Genomic DNA, 20874 nt, shown 5'->3' on the forward strand with positions numbered 1-20874 from the left:
TTGGGTAGTGAACACGATGGAATCCGCACAGAAATGAAAAGATGGTGTACACCTCAAATTTCTATAATGTTATAAACCAATGTTACCTCAATTAAAATAAATAAATAAATACATTGCTTTGTTTGCGATTCCTTTTCCATCTTTCTGTCTGGAATTATTTTCACTCCTCTTAAAGAATGTCTTTTTGGAGTTCCTATTAATGATTGATCAGTGGTAAAATATTTCAATTTTTGTTGATCAGAAAATGCCTTTATGTAGGGATTCAACTCCACACTAATTTCTGGTTACTTTCAACATTTTGTAGATATTAATGCCTTTCTCTGCCTTCTGTGTTGAATTGAGGTCTGCACAAAGAGTAATTGCTGTTCTTTTTTAGATATGTCTTTTCTCTCTGGCAGCTTTTAAAATTTTTTCCTGGCTTTGAAATCCTGAAGTTTTTCTCTGACTGTGTCTAAGTACAGGTCGGTTGTGATTCCTTGATCTGAGTATTCATGCCTTTCACCAGTTATGGAAAATCATCCATTGCTCTTTCTTTGAATATTTCCTGTGCTCCATTCTCTCTGTTTTCTTCCTCTGGAATTCTGCTTATTTTTATGTTAGACTGTCTCTTTCTACTCTCCATGTCTTCTAGTCATTCCTTTGTACTTCCCACCTCTTTTTGTCTCTGGGTTGCATTGGAATAATTTGTTCAGCTCAAATTTCAGTTTCTTCTTCTCTCTTCACTTGGGTGTGATGCTATTTAATTCCTTCCTCAAGCTTTTATATTCAACAGTTATAGCAGTCATTTCCAGATGTCCTCTTTAGTGTTTTTTTTTTTTGAGTGTGTTAAGTGCACCTAATGTTTTCTGATAGTATCTCGTTCTTTCCTCATGTTTTCAATGCTCTGTTATTTCTCTGAGCAAACTTATTTTGTGTTCTGTATCTATTGTTTCTCGTGTTGGAAACCTTTGGTAGTCTACTTCTTCGTTATTTCTTGTTTTCTTGTGTCCTTTGTAAATTTTGATTTTTTGGAGGATATTTGCTGAAGTCATACTTGCAGGATTCTATGACTTCTGAGGTGAGGGTATATTCCTTCAGAGAGGGTTTTCCTTCCATTTCCAGGTGTCTATAAGGTGAAACCAATCCTTGACCACTTTCCTTTCTGTTCTTGACTTTGAGTTTATTGGAATAAGCCAGTAGGGGAAATTCAAACTCCGAAGTCAAATGAGAGTTTCTAAATTCTCAGGAGAAATTTCTCTTCATATTTTTTTCTCCACACAGAGCTGATAGTGACACAGACAAGTTTCCTCATACAGAGTGTATCTTTTTTCTAGTTTGTCAACTTAAAAAAGCCAATTCGCCTGTTATTTTACCCTCAAACTGAGTTTATTAGGGAATAGCCAAAAGAATTGCAATTTGGGATGTGCATGCTATGGCGAACCACAGGCAAACCCGGAAAACAGAGGCTGGGTGCCGCTTTTTTAGAGCAAAAGGGGAGAGGGAGATGCTGTTCCTTTAATCTATTATGGGAAAGTAACAGTTCAGGGCAGCAACGCCTTCTCGTTGGCTGAGCTGAGGCGTATCTCATTGGCCAAGCTGTGGCATTTCTCATTGGCTGAGCTGCAGTGTTTCTCATTGGCTGAGCTGCAGTGTTTCTCATTGGCTGAGCTGCAGTGTTTCTCATTGGCTGAGCTGAAGCATTTCTCATTGGCTGAGCTGCAGTGTTTCTCATTGGCTGAGCTGCATGGTTTCTTATTGGCTGAGCTGTGGTGTTTCCCATTGGCTGGGCTGTTTCTGGGTGGGGAGAGAAATCTTCCTTCAGTAGTAGAGTAGTTTTACTTCCTGTCAAAGATACAAGCATCTGTCTCTTCCAGTTGGGCGTAATTGATGATAGCACCCCCAACAGGCCCCCCAGACTCGAATTTAGTTGAGGTTTCTTTCACCAATTTCCACACGTTTAATATTTAATTTAGGGTATGTCTCTTCTGAAACTCCACAGTTACGTTTTTCACTTTGACTTTCTATCATATTGAAACTGAGGGTGAAGGAGTTAAAATCACCCTGGATTAGGGGGAAACTGTGCTTTGTACCCTCAAGGTTAACATGGGAAACAAAATAGCCAAGGTTCCTGAGCCCGCCTTGCAGAACAGCAGGAGGACGCTGATAGAGAGGAACTTGCTGACAGCCCCCTGCCTGCCTAAGCACCTTACAGGAACATCGAGGAGCTGAAATGACTGACTGTAAACTTCAGAGGTCAAAGACTAAAATCCACTATGCGTGACGCGTAGAAGAGACAGCCGTCCCTGTGCGGAGCACTCTTAGAACTTCAGCCCCAAGGGCACATGCTCCCCCTCCTTCCACCTAAGACCCCCAATAAAAACCCTTGCTTGTAGCTTTTCAGTAATTCAGGATTACAGCACGAGCCGCCCGTTCTCCCTGCTCAGCGCTTTGCAATAGAATTCCTACTTTCTTCACTGAACCCGGCGTCAGAGACTGCCTTGCTGCGTGATGGGAGAGCGAGCTCACCTCCGGTTTGTTATCCTTATGTGGACCCAGCGCGTAGTCTCCTCCCCCACATATGGCTCCAGGTGACTAGAGAAAAGCTGAGATCCTGAAGGCCACTGCCAGCTTCAGGACTTGCTGAGCATATGTTGTCATGATGCAGTTTCTTTTTTTTCTTTTTGGCCTCTGAAATGTTCACATTAGCTTGGCATACATTTGAAAAATATTTAAGATATTTTTTCATTCAACATTTTCAAATATCTTATCATAGGAGGGTTTACCACCTTTGTGAGGCATATTGCTGGGAAAAGCATTTCTATACTCCCGACTTCACTTTTCTTATTTTATTACATGACTGAGGTCTCCACTTAGTGTTTGATTATGATCCTGACAGCACACATGCTTATCACGTTTTCTAGTGTAAAAGGGAACACTGCTAACACTACCCCATGACGTACGGTGCCATTTTTAGGTTTCTGGTAGACAGCTTTTATTAAATTATTGACATTTTCTTCTATTCCCAGGTAGATACAGTTTTGTAAAAATCATACTAAGTGACTGTTGATGATCATATGGTTATCATCCTTTATTTTCTTGCTATAGTGATTGACATCTTGTTCCAAGATTGAGCCATTCTGACATGTCAGGAGTAAATTGGACTTGCTCATAAGCTATTCTTATTTTAACACATTTGGATTCGATTAACTACTATTTACTTTTTGTTCACAGTTACATTGGCCTCTAGTTTTCCTTTCTTGTGTGTACTGTTTTCCTTGTAGTGTCAGTTGGCTCTGTGCTTGCCCTAGAAAAGGAGTGAGCAGGAGTTTTCTAAGTGCTTGGGACAGAGGATGACATTTCGGACAGATGGACGTGCCTGTTTGAAGCTGCGGAGGCTTCGCGGAGCCTGTGCGCTCAGGAATTTGTGAACTGCTCCATGCGTATCAGAAGAGGGGTCCCGTGCTGTGTTGGAAGAGCAAGGTTTGAAGTCTGAACTCCCTAGCTCCTGCCACGGGCCTTTATGGGGCCCATCGAGTCCAGCCACCAGAGGGGCCGGCAGCTCGTGGAGCTTCTGAGACACTTGTTCTCCTTAGAAGACAGCTTTCTATACTCAAAGTGGACCCTCGAATTCTCATCTTTTCTCTGTTTTTAAAGACCCTATGTAGGTGAGGACTTTTACACGCGCGTGTATTATGCAGAATTGGTCATTTTGAAAGCAACACTGCTTTTACGGGACCCAAACATCCTCCTTCCGCCAGTGTGTGCTCCGAGCTGCGGCGCCCCCGACTAGAGGGCCTTCTCGCAGGGCCGGCTTTCAGCAGAGGCTGCGTCCTGGGTCTGCCTGGCAATGCTCCAGCCTCTGATCTGGATCCTGTTCCCTTCTGCCTGCAGAAGGACCTTGCTCTAGCAGCTCGACCACGGTCTCCTGCTTCTTCGCCCTTCACTCCACTGACTCTTTACTATCAGCAGTGAGCGACTCCCGAGTTTTGACATTCATCCCGTAGCACCCGTTGATCCTCGACCTTTTTGCTAAATAAACACCGCCCTCTGTATCTCCTTCCTTCCACACGACTTTTCTAGAGAGAGTATCTATCACGCTGCTGCTGACCCATTCCCCGTTCGTTTTAAGTTCTCATCCTACAATACTTTGACATCTCCCATCATCAGGTCATTGAAAGTGCCCCTCATCGTGTCACCACTCACTCACCGGCTCGAAATTTAGGACCTCTCCATGTTCCCATTGGACTTCCTGTTATTTTACGCTGCACAGTCGTCGTCCTTTTGAAGAGACTCCAATGTCAGGCTGCCATGGAAATGGCCACGTGGTTGAGCTCTTTCCTCTCCTGCTCTTTCTGAGTGAGGTGCCCACGCTTGCCGGCCCTAACAAGAGTGATGCGCCCCACACTCGGGTCCCAGGATGAGTCGGGAGTGGCTGGGTGACAGCGTTCCCGGGTACAGGCATGAGCGGCAGGGCGTGAGCACAAAGCCTGTGCTGGGAAAAGGGTGTGCACCCAGGAGGAGCCAAGCAGATGCTGCAAATCCGATCAGTCCTGGAGTTGCTGGCCAGCCCTCAGGGGCCCTTGGTCCCCACTGTCCCCCAGGATGGACTTAGGCCTCTGGTTTGGAGGGCTCAGATGTGACAGGGACGGGCCTCCCCCTGCCCAGGGCTGGCAGAGAAATCCCCCTCTGTCTGCCCCACACTGCCTCCTGCTGGGGCCACTGACACTCTTTCTGGAAGGTTCCCGGCTGCCCCACCCAGCAGTCTCCCTGTGTCAGAGCAGGTAGGGGCTGGCCGGGGTGAGGGCAGAAGAGAGGAAGGTGAGCAGTGGGCGGGGCTGCACCTGCCCCACACTGACTCAGCACCACAAGGGACAAGCGTCTGTTTTGCGCAGAACTTTGAGTCTGGCTCTCTGCCCTCTTTGGACGGCTGCATCTCCACTGAGCCATGAAAACCAGCTGACCCTGCCGCCGTCTACCCAGCCCAAGTTTCAGACGCTGGACAAATGTGTGTGTGAGAATGTGTGAGTCCACACACCCGTGCCTTGAAGTCCAAGTTTATTCAACAGAATTCCTATCTTCCGGCTCCTGGAGTCTGGTAGGGAGAGCTGAGGAAGAGCAGCCATGTGCCGCCCCCATCAGAAAAGGGCTGTCCCCAGGATGATGCCCCCGCATGCTGACGAGTCCTTCACTCCAGGGATGTCTTACTCCCAAATCATCCTGTCTCCCCTACTGACCCCGATTCCCCCAAAATGTCAGAAGCATCTGAGCACTCCTCCTCATGGGTGCACTTAGCTCCTCCTCCATCAGCACTGAAGCCCTGGGAGGTGAAGAGGAGAGTGACTGTCAGCAACAAACAGAAGTCAAAGAGAAACACTTGTAAACATCATCACTGTGGGGAATGTTTGGGCTGGCCCTGAATGCGAGCTGTGGGCTAGAGCCACCTGGGTTTGCTCCCCACCCTCCTACTCCAAGGTCCCTTGAAGTCAGACCACGACTTAAGGAATGGAAAACAAGTTTAATGCAACAGGTTCCGAGCACTTGCAGCGAGTCCACGTCATTTGTGCGGTGCTCCAGAAGGCGCGCCCTGGGGCTCAGGGCAGCCTGAGGCCCAGGAACGCAGAGGCAAGTGTCAGGAAAACCAGCAGCCCAGCTCTACTGCTCCTCACGGCGCTTGCTTTTTTAGGTTTTTTCTTGGTGTTATCTTCTTCGTCTCTGATGTCTGGTTCAGCATCGTTGCATAACGACGTCTGACAGCACATCACGTATAAGAAGGGCATAGGCTTTATGATTACAAACGACTTCTCCAGGTATGGAGGCTTTATTGAACAATACTCTGCACATTGCTTTGAAACATAGAAGAAACGTGGAAATATTCCTAACAGAAAATAGAGAGAGGGAGAAGGAAACACGTGAATTCGAAGCAGCGACACCAACGGTGTTTCTGTCTGTCCCTTCTGGCGCCCCTGCCAGAGGCCCAACTCAAAAAGGCCACCTAGGGAGAGTCAGGAGCCATCAGCGAGGAGGAAGAGGGTCAAGCCTTTGTGTTCAGAGCTGCTTGTGGGGGTGGGAGGCGGCTCTCGTGCAGCCCTCGTCTGACCAAGTGCACTCGGAACCTGGGTCTGGGGCTCTCTGTCAAGGGAAGGTCAGGCTCCATCTGCCTCAGCCTCTCAAACACAGGGTGACTCAGGCCTTTGTGACCATGGACAGACACATGGGAGCAAGGGGCTCCTGGCCATCCTGGCCACAGCCCAGGGCTCGGAGCTGGCCTCTCAGTGAGCTGCTGCCCAGGGCCTGGGTGCGAGGGCCATGACGGTGAGCCTGCCGCACGGGCACAGCTCAGCGCTGGGCTCCAGGTCAGTCTCATGACTTCAACTCACCTTGTCTTCTGTGGTGCAAATCAGTTTCCATTTACTAAGTTATCAAGTCCCCGTGAGGCTAGAGAGGCGTAAGCCTCAACACAGCGCCCCACGCGTTTCCTGGAACGTGGAAGGCCCCGGAATGGTCCTGAACTGAAGCAGAACTCTCGGAACTCTCGAGGGCTGACAACGGCCCTGGGGTAAGGCTGGGCCTTCCACCCACTGCGGGACGGAGCTCATCGTGGGGCCGGAAGTTCTCGGGTGAATTACGGGTGGCAGAGCGCGGTCTCCACCACCCTTCTAAAGGACGCACACTCCTTTCAGAGCACATTGAAGCCCACACCCCGAAGTGTGGACAGCTCTTGGAAAAGCTATTCTCGGTGGGACGTTTGAAGTCACTGAAGCTTGGTTTTTCATTTAAAAATGAAGCTAAGTCTCGACTCATCTCTTCCACCCCCAGTATTTCGTCTTGACCAACTGCGATGCCTGCTGCCCTGGAGCTGCACCATTCCTGCCTGAGCTGGTCACCTCTGTCGCCTGCTTGCACTCCTGGCTTCTCAGGACTTTGCTCTTCAAAGTTAAACAACAGATCACTTTGATATTACTTATCCTCCTTCGAGGAAAACAGACCCTAATTCCTGAAAATAGCGTAGTGGTCTGCCTGTGGGACCCCGGAACGCTCCGAGATACTTACTCACAACAGCAAAAGAACAATACGTCTCTCTGTCGCTACAGTTCGTAGGACCAGCGCAGTTGAAATTATTCTCTCTCTCGCAAACGTGACATCTCAGTACGTCTGAAATGAGGAATGAAAAAGAAAGCGGGATGTTTGTGAAGTTCTCCAGTTCTAGCAGACACCCTCTCGCGCCTCCTCGGGAGCGCAAACCAGTGGGTGCCATCTTCCCCACACCCACGCCCACCGCGTCCCCTGAGTTCTTTCTCTTCTCTCCTGGGCCTCCCTCACCCACGCACAGGGTATGTCTCAGTCACGCTCCCACGCCCAGACACGCATTGCGGCGTGGACATGGACACGGACACGGACACGCACAGGCACCCACCACTACAGCCAGACACTCTCACCCTGACGTGCACGCCCACACCTTCACACAGACACACCCACATACGACACCCCCACACAGATATGCACACACTCGCTTTCCCACCCACCTTCCTGGCCCACCGAGCCTCCTCCAGCACCGGCTCCACCCTCCTCAGCCCCCCAGGCCCTGTGTCCTGACCCCTGCGTGGTAGCCCACTGTTGGGTCTGTGCTGGGGCGGGACTCACTCCGGGGGAGAAACTGCTCACCCTCTAGCAGCTTTTCCCCTGCTCAGAGACAGCCCTGGAAGCCCCAACCAGGGCCAGGCCAGGCTTGCCTTCCAGCCTGACGTCTCCCAAGGAGGCAGGGCCACTGAGGCGAGAGCAGGGTGCTGGAGAATAAACCAGGGTTCTGGCCACCCCTGCCGCCCAGGGTGCGCGAGCCCCACATCACGAAGCTCCCCCACTAGGTGTCCAGGTCAGCGGGTCGCCCTCCTGATGCACCCCTGCTCCCTGATTCCTGTGCCCACACCCACCTGGGCTCACTGCCAGGTCCCGACTTGGGTCACTGCCCTGTGTCCGCACAGCCATTCCAGCCTGCCTCCTTCCCCCAGCCCCGGAGGCTGAGGGGCCCAGACTTACCTTGTTTTCCAGACCCGGTGACGTTTGTCTCCACCTGTGGCAGGCCCATGGCCAGGAGCAAAGCAAGGAGGAGGGTCATTTCCAGTGGTGCCTGGCCCTGGACACGAGGAGCAGAGCCACTCGTTCAGCTGTGTGGCTGCAGGGTTACACCCGGCGCCTGTGCACCCACCAGCATTCAGAGCCCTTTCCCACCGGATGCCGGGGGCGGCCCATCTGCTCTGCTCCTCACCCGTGGGCCGGAGCCAGGTGTGGCCTGTTGGTGTGGGTGGCCTGTCACCACTACCACGCCCCCCTGGCCCCCGGCCCCCAGGGACCTCACCATCCCCTAGAGCTCTGTGCATTCACTCACTCCCCCTCCCCAGCACACCTTCTCCAGCAGCCTTTGCTGCTGCCTCTCCCTGAGGCTGCGCCAGTGGTCCCCCAACCACTGCTGGGCCTCCTGCTCTCTCAGGAGCCCCCATGGGGCCCACATCCACCCTTTCCCCCTTCACCTTCCCCTCCCTCTCCCTGTCTTGGCCAGGTCATCCCTCCTGGTGCTTTCTGACCCCTGTGCACAGGAAGACATGGGTGTCCCTGCAGCGCCTGGCCCGCCTGAGGCCGGCATCAGACCCACCTCAGTGCCACTGCCCCTCTGAGATGCTGAGCCCAGCTCTGTGCTCCTGTGGCCCGCCAGCCTCACCCCCCACACACCCTCGGCCCCGCCCCTTCTGAGGCAGGACAAGGGGACTGCACGCTGATAAAACAAGGGAAGTCCACCCCCAGTCACCAAAGGTTGACGTCAGCACGCAAGTGCGGTATATCCTTCTAAACAGAACACTAAAGAGAACGAGATGATATAATTGGCTTTTCAGAAGATGAAAACGTTCAATAGGAAAACAACATCCAGCAAGAGCATCGAAGAGACATTCAAGAACAGAAAAACAAGATCTCCGGAGGTAAAAGACTCATTGGCGGGCCAGGCCCGACAGCCGGTGGTTAAAGTTCTGCTTGCCCTGCTTCGGCAGCCTGGGTTCTTGGGTTCGGACCCCGGGTGCAGACCGACTCCACTGAGCAGCCATGCTGTGGAGGCGTCCCACACGCAAAGTGGGGGGAAGACTGGCACGGATGTTAACTCAGGGCTAATCTTCCTCAAGCAAGAAACAAAACAAAACAAAACAGAGAAGGACTGGGAATGGATGTTAAATCAGGGGGAATTTTCCTCCCTAAAAAGAAAACCAAAAACACCCCCTCGTTGGATGAAATTAACCACCAACTAGGCTCAGCAAAAGGGAACGACAGGAAACGTGAAGACAGGTCTGTAGAAAATATCCAAACCGGTAGTCAGAGGAAGAGAAAGAGGAGAACGAACAGAAGTGAGAGAGGGGACTGAGGAGCAGAGCGGACTATGGAGCATCTGTGTCCCTGGAGCCCCAGAAGGAGAGGACCCGGCAACGGACAGCGCAGTCCTTGCAGAGATCCCAGCAGACGGCGGACTTGCCCCGCCGCCGCGGGGATCAGCGCTCACCCCGCACAGTTCAGCGCAGCGGGTCCGCAGCAGAAGGCGCCCAGGGAGCCGCTCGCGAGGCGCCACCGTGCAGCCGCGGACGCCGGTGTGAACGCGCGAGCATCCGCCCAGCGGCAGAGGGGAGAAAGGCGGGTCCTTCGGGCCGCAGCGATCCCGAGACGGCTGCACTCTGCACACACACTGGACGACACAACAGCCGCGAGGACGACACCGTCCCCCAGACTCCGACGCCGCCGAAGGGCGCACACGTCCCCGGCCAAGGGCCAGCGAAGACGGTCTGCCGCGACCCCGGGGGCCGGCTCGGGGCTGGCCGCCCCCACGCGGGAGCTCCGGCCCTGTCACAGCCCTGGAAATCAAGGTGAGGACGAGCGGAGCCGAAGCCGAGGAGCCGAGACGGCCCGGGGCGAGCAGCTGGGCCCGCGGGAGGGCGCGGGACGGGCAGGGGACTATGTCGTCCGCCTGCACCCACGTCAGGACGTCGGGGCGGCACCACTGGGACCGCAGCCTCCCGGGGCACCCGGGACGGTCGCCGCCATGACCCGCCGCCGCTGACCTGGACTGAGGTTCGAGCCTCAGCGCGGCGCACGCCCGCCCGTGAGGCGCCCTGACTTTGTGGAACCTTCCGTGCCGCCCGCGCGTCTGAAGGAAGCGCCCAGAACCCTCTGGAACCTTCTGAGTGCCTGACACACACCCTCGCCCCGCTTAGTGAAGTGCCCAGAACCGTCTGGAACCTTCTCACCCAGGCCTCTGACGGAAGCGCCTTTGGGGAGACGCAGGCCGTCCGCAGGTCAAACGAACCTTCTAGAAGCAGCGCGAAGGCCCACGGGAGACAGCTGAGGACCCGCTCCTGCTGTGGGAACTGCGCTCAGGCCCTGAGCGTCCTCCTGGCGCTCACCCCCGCCTGAGCCCCGCCCGCCCATGCGCGCCCGCAACGTTCAGCTCCGAAGGTTCCAGAATGTCCGGGCGCTTCATGGGGTGACCGTTAAAGAAGGTTCCAGAAGGTCTTGGGGGGAGGGGTCACGGGCAGGCGGCGTGGAAGGTTCCGGAAGACTGCAGGTGCTGCTGGGCGTCCTGTGGGGGTGGGCGGGGCCTGGTGAGTCCACCGCTTCCCCGTTCCCCTGCCCGTGAGGGCCCCCTCAGGAGGGGCTGGGAGCGGGAAGAATGGGGACCCCTGGACTGGTGGCAGGGCGACCACGCAGCGGACCCTAGAGGAAGGAGCGAGGCCACCTCTGCCATGCGTGGCTTCGTGCTCGCTTAATGGAGCCTCTGTCCCAAGTGCCTCTGCCCCTCACAGGGACGCGCGGGAGAGGGCCGCGCTGACCCCCGCCCCCGCCGCCCGCGCCCCCCTCCACCCGCAGGCCGTCTGGCGAGCACAGTTCACGGCAGGGCCGTCAGGGAGGGGGGGTCGCGCTTCTGGCTGCACGTGCCCCCCCCAGCCTCGGCTTCCCCGACGGCATCCTGTTGGGTCCCCAGATGCCCTAGAAGAGGAGAAGAGTTTGCACACTCCTCCCACGCCCCTCCACCATGGAAGAGGCCAGCTGCCAGGAGGTGTGCTCCTCTCTGCCCCGTGAGGCTCTGCTGGGGGCTTGGAGAAGAGAGGAGGCTCCAGACTCTGCTCAGCTCTGGCTCACCGTGGGGGCCCAGCCCTTGATCCTTCTGAGGCTCACGTTCTTCCTACGGGAATTCTCTAGATGAAGGCCCATGTCACCAGACCCCAGTGAGGACAAGACTGGTGTATGGAAAGTGCCCAGGTCTCTGCCTCAACAATCGCTCAGTCAATGGGATGTCTCCTCCCGCCTCTCTATTTGTGGCCCTGCTCTGTGGTGAGTGGGGGATGTGTGACATCTGGAGTGGAATTAAAATATAGTTACCCTGTAGTGAATGTGTCATTCTGCCACGCTGGGCACACGTGTTCACTTGATCTTCACAGCAACCCTGAAAGGGAAGCACTTGCCGTCCCCACTTTACGGATGAGCAAGGACATCGAGGCTCAGAGAATTCATTTAGCTGCACGAGGAGTCGCAGCTCATCCATGGCAGAGGCACCACCTGAACCCAGGATGCCAATCCCACCTCTAATGCCCCATCACCTCTCCTCCTCATTAAAGGACCTGGATTGGGAGCGATCTTGCACAGCTTGGAAACGACTCTCAATATAATACTGAAGAAGTATTGTTGTTCCTGGCCCAGCATTCTGGAAAAGGCGTTTTTCCCGGCAGGGCAAGTTTGAGCCTGTGTGTGGGTTGTTCGAGAGTCGTTTAAGGGGAACCGGCATCTGAGAGTCCCACTCAAGCTTCCCTTCCTGCAGCCTGCCCTCCCAGGCAGCTCGAGCATGAACTGTGCTCTCTAGAACTCCTCATTTTGGAGTGTGATCCTGCCCACAGCTTGGAAGCAGATGCTCCTGCGGGGGGAGCCTGCAGAGGACAGCAGCCGATATGGACAGCTCAACGACACCGCGTAAGGCACCCTGAGCCAAGCCACTCCCAGTTTCCTGACCCTCAGAAAACATGTAGGATAGTACGTTTGCTATTTCAAGCTACGAAGTTCTGGAGGTTTTGTTCAGCAACAAAGCTAACTTATGTAGGTATGTTCAAACACACCTCTATGTGTGTATTTACACAAACCCGTGTACATTACATGGGTTTCTCTGTATAGCTGTCTCTATAATGAAACCGGCACATTCACCTTGAGAATTCCAATTCTCACACCACTGGGAACATTCTCTCCTGCTATCTTTCCACATTTGTAACTCTGTTCTCTAACTCTGGGCCTGTACCATTTTGCATTTTCACCAGCGGCAAATGAGACTTCTGCTCCACATCCTCAACAGCGTTTGGCGGTGTCAGTGTTTTGGATTTTGGCCTTTCTAATAGGAGTGTAGTGGTATCTTGTTGTTTTAATTTGCATTTCCGTCTTGACAGATGGTGTGGAGCATCTTTTCATTTGCTTATTTGCCATCTGTGTATCTTCTTTGGTGAGGTGTCTGTTAAGATATTCGGCCCACTTGTGGGGAGTTGTTCGTTTTCTTATGGTGGAGTTTTAAGGGTCCTTTGTATATTGTGGACAACAGTCCTTTATCATACGTCTTTTGCAAATATTTTCTCCCAGGCTATGGCTTGATTTCTCATCCTCTTGACATTGTCTTTTGTAGAGGAATTTTTTATTTTAATGAAATCCAGCTTATCAATTCTTTCTTTCATGTATTGTGCCTTTGGTATTGTATCTAAAAGGTCATCGCCATGCTAGGGTCATCCAGGTTCCCTCCTGTTATCTTCCAGGAGTTTTATAGATTTGGATTTTACATTTAGGTCCATGATGCATGTTGAGTTAGCTTTGGTGAAGGATGTGAGATCTGTGTCGAGACTGATATTTTTTTCGTGTGGCTGTCCGCTTGTCCCAGCATGTGTGCGAGGCTGTCTTTGCTCTGTTGCATTGCCTCTTCTTTGTCAACGAAGAGTTAACTATATTTATGGGAGTCGATTTATAAGCTCTCTATTCCACTCCAATGATCTGTTTTCCCTTCACCGATACCGCACTGTCTTGTTTAGCGTAGCTTTACAGTAGGTCTTGAAGTCGGTTAGAGTCAGGCCTCCAATTTTCCCTTCTCTGTCAATATCGTGTTGGCTATTTTGGGTCTTTTGCCTCTCCCTATAAACTCGAGAATTAATTTGTTGATATCCACAAAATAACTTGGTGGGATTTTTTTCAATTTTTTATTGTGATAAAATGCACAGAATATAAATTTTATCGTCTTAACCATTGTTAAGTGTGCAGTTTAGTGTTTTAGGTCTGTCCCTTTTATACTTTATGTAGTTGGAGCTTGCTCGCTAGACAAGTAGAAAATATTTTTCTTTATTAGGTAAGTTAAATCATTCATATTTATTGATATGATTGCTGTGTTTGGTTTCAACTCTCTCAGAGATACTTTCTGTATACATAGTTGACTGCTTCTTTATGTGATGTGGTGTCTTTCTCCTTTTAATAGTTCTTTTGGCATTTACAAGTTTTGTATTCTTGTTTTAGTTTTTACTTTTACAGTTATATCTTTTGAACTGACTTTCTTTCCCCAGGTTTTCTTATTTAACTGTTTATTCCCTAGTCTGTGACTTTTCAATGGTATCTATTCATTCCAACTGATTACCTTGGTTAATGATGGATTACTTAATAACTAATGAGCATATTCTCCTTTTTTCTCCCTTTTTCTCCCATTTTTAGTTCCATTATTTGTGCTTCATCAGAACAGCTAACAGAAAAGTTAAATATTCAGACCTACATATAAAGAGCTTGGAACCATCATTCCCAAAAGAAAACACTTGACAAACTGAAAATTAACATCTCTTAGACCCATCAGAGAGCTGAGGTCACAGGGTAGTCTGATACTCCCAAATCTGGCAAGGCAGGTGTACCCAGAGAAGCAACCGTGAAATATGTTGACCTAGATCAGAAGCTGCTGGAGCCGTAAACTGGTAGGAGCACTTCAGTGTAATTTTGACAAGTGCTGGAGGCTGGTGTGGACCAGCAATTCTCAGGAGTCTCATGTTCTCCTGATAGTCTGCGTCCAGCCTCCAGCAATTTGTAATCAAGTGTTTTCTTTTGGATGGATTATAGCTGAAAGTGCTGCAAAACACAGACTTTCTCCTAGGAGCAACACATAGGAAAGACTCAAAGATAAAATGGGAGACAAAAACAAGGACACTCAAGAAACGTGAAACCTGTGACACCTAGAACCACAGCAAACGTTAAACAGAGCCAAGTCCTTGTCCATACAACATAAATCTTCACACTGAAGACCTGTGCATCAGTTCCTATTAATTTATACAATACGTACAGTTTCAATGAAAAATTACAGGACATGCCAAAAGCCAATAAAAACAGTTTGAAGAGGAAACACAAGCACGAGGACCAGACATATACAACAAAGATATCAGAATCATCTGATAGGGAATTTGAAATAACTATGATTAGTATGCTAAAAGTTCTAATGGAAAAAGTAGACAACATGCAAGAACAGACATGTGAGCATAGAGATGGAAACTCTAAGAATCAAAAGGAAATGCTATAAATAACAATTGCTGTGCCAGACACGAGAAATGCTTTTGATGGGCTCAACAACAGACTTGACACGGCCAAGGAAAGAATCAGTGAGCTGGAAGACATGTCAGTAGTAATTTCCCCAACTGAAATGCCAAGATGAAAGAAGATGAGATAACAGAACAGATTATCCAAGGACTGTGGGACAGTTTTAAAAGATGTAACACACAAGTATCTGAAATGCCAAAAGGAGGAGAGAATGGTACAGAAGAAATACTTGAAATAATCATGGTTAAGAACTTTCTAAAATTAGTGACAGACAACACACCACAGATTCAGGAAGTTCAGAGAACGCCAAGGAAGATAAACACTGAAACACACACACACACACACACACACACACAAACAAAAATTACCCACACCCAGGATGTTCAAATTGCAAAAAATCAAAGACAAAGAGAAAATCTTGAGGGAACCCAGAGAAAAACAATACAAGTTGTGTACAGAACAAGAATAAGAATTACAGTTGACTTCACATCAGAAACCGTGTTAGCAAAGAGAGCGTAGTAAGGTGTTTAAAGTGTTGAAAGAAAAAACGTAGCAGCCTAGAATCCTCTATCCAGGGGAATTACCCTCAAGAGTGCAGCAGAATGTACATATATGAGAGCATGTAACATGCATTTTGTCCACTATTTACTTCAATATTTTTTTGGTGCTGAGTCTACAATAAAACATACCAAACACGGTTGGGTGTATAAAAGCCCATGATGTTTCAAATATCCAAATAAATAAAAATAGAAATACACAATAAAAAGATCTGCAAGGAAGCTCTGTTGGTGTATTTATCTGAGTTTTCTCTACCTCCGTGCCTTTTTGCTGATACCAGCCAGGGATGCAATGAGAGTAAGAGTTGCAGGTCAAACTGTCCCTGCACACCAGCAAGGGCACAGCTCCTTTTGTGGGGCTTCTGGCCACCCAGCATTCACCAGCAGCGACTCTCTGGCTACTGTCAATGCAAACATCCATAATCTACAAATCAAAATTTGGGTGAGTTTATTATGAGCCAGGTTTGAGGACAATAGCCTGGGGCCTTCCCCAAGGAAGGAAGGGCACCAAAGAAGTGGGGTGTACCGCGTGGTTATGTACCATCTTGGAACAAAGAGCATACATTGCATATGACAGAAATATCTCTTCTTTTACTGTCACGAGATGGTTAGCTGGCAAAGTGAGTTGGTGGTCAGCAGGTCAGTTGTCATAAGGCGAGCACAACAAGTCAGTAGTTAATCCTTAGTTTCCAGGAACAGATACTTATCCTTAATAAATGCTGATATGGGGAGAAGTTACATCTCTATCTTTAAGGGCATCGTACTTGTCTTTGGGATATTGTAAATGTTTAAAACAGTTGTACAATGCATACTCAACAGGCCACATCAGGCCCTTTTGGAAAAACAAGGTCAAGCCAAATTTCAAACCAAATGGCTTTCTCATATACTCCAATATATCCTACTGCATGTCATTAATTTATCGCTACTCTTCCCGACTGCACACACCTCCCCTTCTGGGCTGGGAGCCTCTCTGGGCAGGGACTGGGGCACTAGGCCTTTTCCAACATGAAGCCTTTGCCATGCTCACGCCTTCATCATAGACAGTCATCCTCCCTGCTCTCCAGCAGGCAGAGCGCAGTTGAATCAGTCACGTCCTGGGGCTGCCTCCACGTGGAGCGGGAGGTCCCTGCACCCCCAAATGCTCCTCCTTATTTACTTGGTCACTCCTGACCTCAAAAGCAACTTATGAAAAGTGCTTGAACGGTGTCCGTTGAGGTATTTCCTGCTCGTACATGCACCTTGACAAATGGGGGATGAGGGGTGTTGACTAGAATAGGAAAGCTAAAGCAGAAGATGCCAGAAGCATGACTTGCAAGTGGTTCTTAGTGTGTCCACATTTCCCTCAGATCCTTCAGATCCCAGAAGTGGAATTGCTGGATCATGTGGTAGTTCTATTTTTAATTTTTTGAGGAAACTTCATGCTGTTTTCTATAGTGACTGTACCAATTACATTCCCACCAACAGTGAACAAGGGTTCCCTTTTCTCCACATCCTTGCCAAGACTTGTCTTTAAAAGAAACTTTCACCTTCCCCCAACTGCTTAAAAGAATTTAAGATAGAGTTAGCTCCTTCCTCTTCCAGGAAGGAGCTAATGCCGTAAGATAACATTGTCTACACACTACACAGGTCCCAGCAAATGCACGTTTAACAGACATTTGCATTTCCATCTCCATGTGAATTACCTTCCTACCCCCCCCCCCGCCCTTTATTTATTTATTTTTGCTAAGGAAGATTCACTGAGCTAATACCTGTGCCAGTCTTCCTCTGTTTTGTATGTGGGTTGCCACCACAGCATGGCTGATGAACAGTGTAGTTCCTCACCTGGGACCCAAACCCATGAACACAGATCACTGAAGTAGAGCATGCTGGACTTAACCACTAGGCCATGGGGTCAGCCCCACCTTCCTCCCTTTTGAAGTCCCAAACCACTACCCCCAATATCCACCTTTGTCTTTAGCTGAAGATGGTATTTAAGGTGGAAGCTTTGACCATTCAGGCTGAGTTACTTACCTTTCCTGAGTTTCTCCCATGTGTACACATTACTAAACTTTGATTTTCTCCTATTATTCTGTCTCATGTCTATTTAATTCTTAGACTAGCCAGAAGGACCTAGAAGGTAGAGGCATTGTCTTCCTCCACTATAGGACCTTACACCAAGATATAGTCAGGGAAGTGTCAGGCATCACCATGCTCCCTCTCTCCTTCCCACCTACAGTCACACCAATAGGTAACCAGTCTTAGGAATCTCTGGCTTATCCTCCCACGTGTCTTTGTTTCTTCCTTCCTCCTTCTTTCTTACACAAAAGGTAATGCTGTATAGATACACTTTGCATTCTGCTTTTCCTCTTAACAACGTGTCCTGGAAATCCCTCTGATGATGGTCACAGAAGTTTTCTCCCTTCTTTTCACAGCTGCACATTTGTCTATTGTGAAGATGTACCATACATTATTCAACCACTCTCCTGTGTATGAACATTCAAGTTGTTTCCAATGTTTAGCAATGCTATAATGAATAGCCTTGTGCATACATATTTTCATATTTATTTTGAGATAATTCTAGAGTTACCCAAGAGGTTTTTCTTTGAGGAAGATTAACCTTGAGCTCACTGCTGCCAATCCTCCTCTTTTTGCTGAGGAAGACCGGCCCTGAGCTAACATGCATGCCCATCTTCCTCTACTTTATACATGGGACACCTACCACAGCATGGTTTTTGCCAAGTGGTGCCATGTATGCACCCGGGATCCAAACCAATGAACCTCAGGCCACCGAAGCGGAATGTGCGCACTTAACCGCTGCGCCACCTGGCTGGCCCCGACCCAAGAGTTTTGAGAGAGTGAAGAGTACCTGTATCCTCTCCTCCCAGCTTCCCCTAATATTAATATTTTGCATAATCATGGTGCATTTATCAAAACTAGGAAATCAACATTGGCATAGCAATATAAACTAAACCACATCCTATATTTGCATTTCACCAGATTTTCCTCTGATGTACATTTTTTTTTGCTCCAGGATCTGGTCCAGGACACCATGTTGCATTTTGTCAACGTGCCTCCTTAGTCTTTGATTTGTGGCCATTTCTCTTCTTCCCTCTTTCTTCATGACCTTGACATGTTTAACAGCTTGCCCCTCTATTTGGGTTTGTCTGATGTTTTCTTTTGGTTAGACTGGAATTATGGGTCGTGAGCAAGAACACCACAAAGGAGAACAGCTAAGGGCTATTTTCGTATGTGTTCTTGTGTGCGTGTGTTTGAGTCGTCTGCTCATTAATTTTTACCATTTTATAATATTTTCAGTTTTACTATATTTTACCATATTCATTTTACCATATTATCAAGTTTTTATGTTTTCCCTCAATATTTGGAATTATTTATATATTAAGGACATTAACACTCTAGTGATGTATGTTGCAAATATTTTCTACTGGTTTATCATTTGTCTCTTGATTTGTTTATGATATTTTTTCAATGTAGAAAACTGTTCTATTTTGTCAAATTTATCAAGCTTTCCTTCTATTTGTTAAAAAGACTTTCTCTATACCCAGACGTATCTCTCAGAGAAAGAAAACCAGTAGGACAAGTAGGATCTCTCTCTGTCTGTCTCTATTTCTCTCTCTATATATATAATATACAGATATAATATATACACACATATATACATATATATCATGTATCTGTTTATTATATATATACATATTTTTCAAGGAATTAGGTCACATGATTGTGGGGGCTGGCAAGTCCAAAATCTTCAGGGCACATGAGCAGATTGGCAGCTCTTAGGCAGGAGATGATACTGCAATCTTGAGACAGAATTTCTTCTTCTTCAGGAAACCTCACCTTTGCTCTTATGACCTTTCAACTAATTGGATGAAGCCCACCCACATTATTGAGGGTAATCTTAATCTACTTTAAAAATCAATTACTGATAGAAGCCAACCACATCTACAAAATACCTTCACAGCAACATATAGATTATGTCTGATTGAATAACTGGGAGCTATGGCCTAGCCAAGTGGACACATAAAACTAGTCATCATATTGGGTAGGACAGTGAAAGTGTATTGCTGTCCTTGTCAGCTGATAGCAAACTACTCTGGTGGCCTTTGCTAACAGAACTTGTGACAAAAGCATTTGCCAGATCAATACTTGCATACTAGGTTCCAGGGGGCATAGTAATGTGCTCAAGCAATGACACTACATCTGGTACAGCAGCTGCAATTGGGGTCACCACCTGGTTAAGCTTAGGATAATTCACTGTTATTCTCCAAGATCCACCTGTCTTTGCAATGCCAAATATGTGAGTTGAATAGAGACGCCACTCCCGCATCCTTCAAGTCTTTGATGGTGGTACTTCTCACTGCAATTCATCCAGGTATGCAGTGTTGCCTTGGGTTTACTATTTTCCTAGGTAGAGGCAAATCTAGTGGCTTCCACTTGGCCTTTCCTTCAATAATAGTCCTCACAGGTCATGGAACCATTGTAGGGATTCTGCCAAGAGCTGAGTATGTCTATTCTAAAAATGCATTCTGGAACTTGAGAAATAACCATGGGGGGTGGGACAGATGGGGTTCAGGAATTGACTGGGCCCTCTGTGAGATGAACCTGAGCTAAAACCCTGTTGATCTCCTGATCTTCATAAACTCCTACTCTGACTGGACCACCAGTGATGTTTTAGGTCTCCCGAGATTAGCATCAGTTCAGAGCCTGTGTCCAACAACACCGAAAAAGTCTAGACAGTTCCTTTCCCCAGTGCACAGTCACCCTGATCAAAGGCCATGGACCCCTTTCAGGAATGCTGGCAGAAAGATTAACAGCACAAATTTTTGACATGTAGTGGGCTCCTACCTCAAAGGGGACTGGCGTCACCTTCGTTCAAGGGGTTCCAGGTCTGTAAACTGGCTAAAGTCTGGGAATTGATTCAGAAACCATGACTCTCTATATTTATAATTCAAATTAAACTTCAACTCACATTATTTAGAACTCTTCTGCTTATACTAATTAACTAAGAATTTAGTAGACTTTGTATCTATTTTTCTCCTGTGAACACCATGATCAAATAGCCAATACCGTAGATCTTTGTACGTCAGTCTCCACTTATTCTTTGACTCTGCCGTCCATTATGGTAGTCATGCTTACCTTGCCTTTGGTGATTAAGTGCCATCGCTAGGTCCCTGCCATCCCAGGATCCAGTTACTCCCCCTGTATCTCAGGTTTCCAGTTCAGTGACAGCAGTTCTCACTGTAATCTCTGGCCTACAGAGAAGAGCAAACACAGAGCTCTTCTAGGATACTGGCACTCCCTTCACACATTTGTTTCTCACAATCATGGTGAAAGGTGTGTCTTATAGACCTCTAAGGGTGACTGATCTCCATGGATTGGTTCAGGTCTCACAGGATACAGTACAACCTCTCTAACAGTTCAATCTCCTTAAGCCTTTGGATACATTTCCCTACAGTATACCAAGGCACTTCTGGTGTTTCAGCCTCATTCATTGTAGGCCACCTTCTGATCCATGTTCCAGTCAACCCACAAACAAACTGTTAGAGCCCATTTCTAATTCTCAAGCTACAACATTGAATCCAGAATCTCTCTGCTTAATGGGCCCATATCGAAAAATAAAATCTAACAATTTTCTTCCACCGTGATCACACTACCTTAATATCCACTCCCACATGTGGGCTCTTGTGAGCAAGGCTGTACTATGCTTCTTTCCAAAGTAGACCCT

The 20874-nt window shown here is 48.5% G+C and overlaps 1 protein-coding gene and 1 long non-coding RNA gene across 2 annotated transcripts; one reads left to right on the forward strand and one right to left on the reverse strand.

The window, feature by feature from the left end:
• Positions 1 to 5017: 5017 nt before the first annotated feature.
• On the reverse strand, positions 5018 to 10201 carry LY6K (lymphocyte antigen 6 family member K; the record flags this gene model as incomplete). Its single annotated transcript, XM_070631193.1, has 4 exons — positions 5018 to 5854; positions 7030 to 7131; positions 8014 to 8110; positions 9518 to 10201. Coding segments are annotated over 4 exons (1167 nt in total), but the record flags the coding sequence as incomplete, so codon positions are not given.
• A 177-nt stretch (positions 10202 to 10378) lies between these two features.
• On the forward strand, positions 10379 to 15374 carry LOC139085186 (uncharacterized). The gene is made up of 3 exons (XR_011543290.1): positions 10379 to 11340; positions 11448 to 12100; positions 13732 to 15374. It is a non-coding gene; the product is annotated as an uncharacterized lncRNA (long non-coding RNA).
• Positions 15375 to 20874: the final 5500 nt, after the last annotated feature.

The sequence above is a fragment of the Equus przewalskii genome, chromosome 8, assembly GCF_037783145.1.
Source record: "Equus przewalskii isolate Varuska chromosome 8, EquPr2, whole genome shotgun sequence".
NCBI classification, from domain to species: domain Eukaryota; kingdom Metazoa; phylum Chordata; class Mammalia; order Perissodactyla; family Equidae; genus Equus; species Equus przewalskii.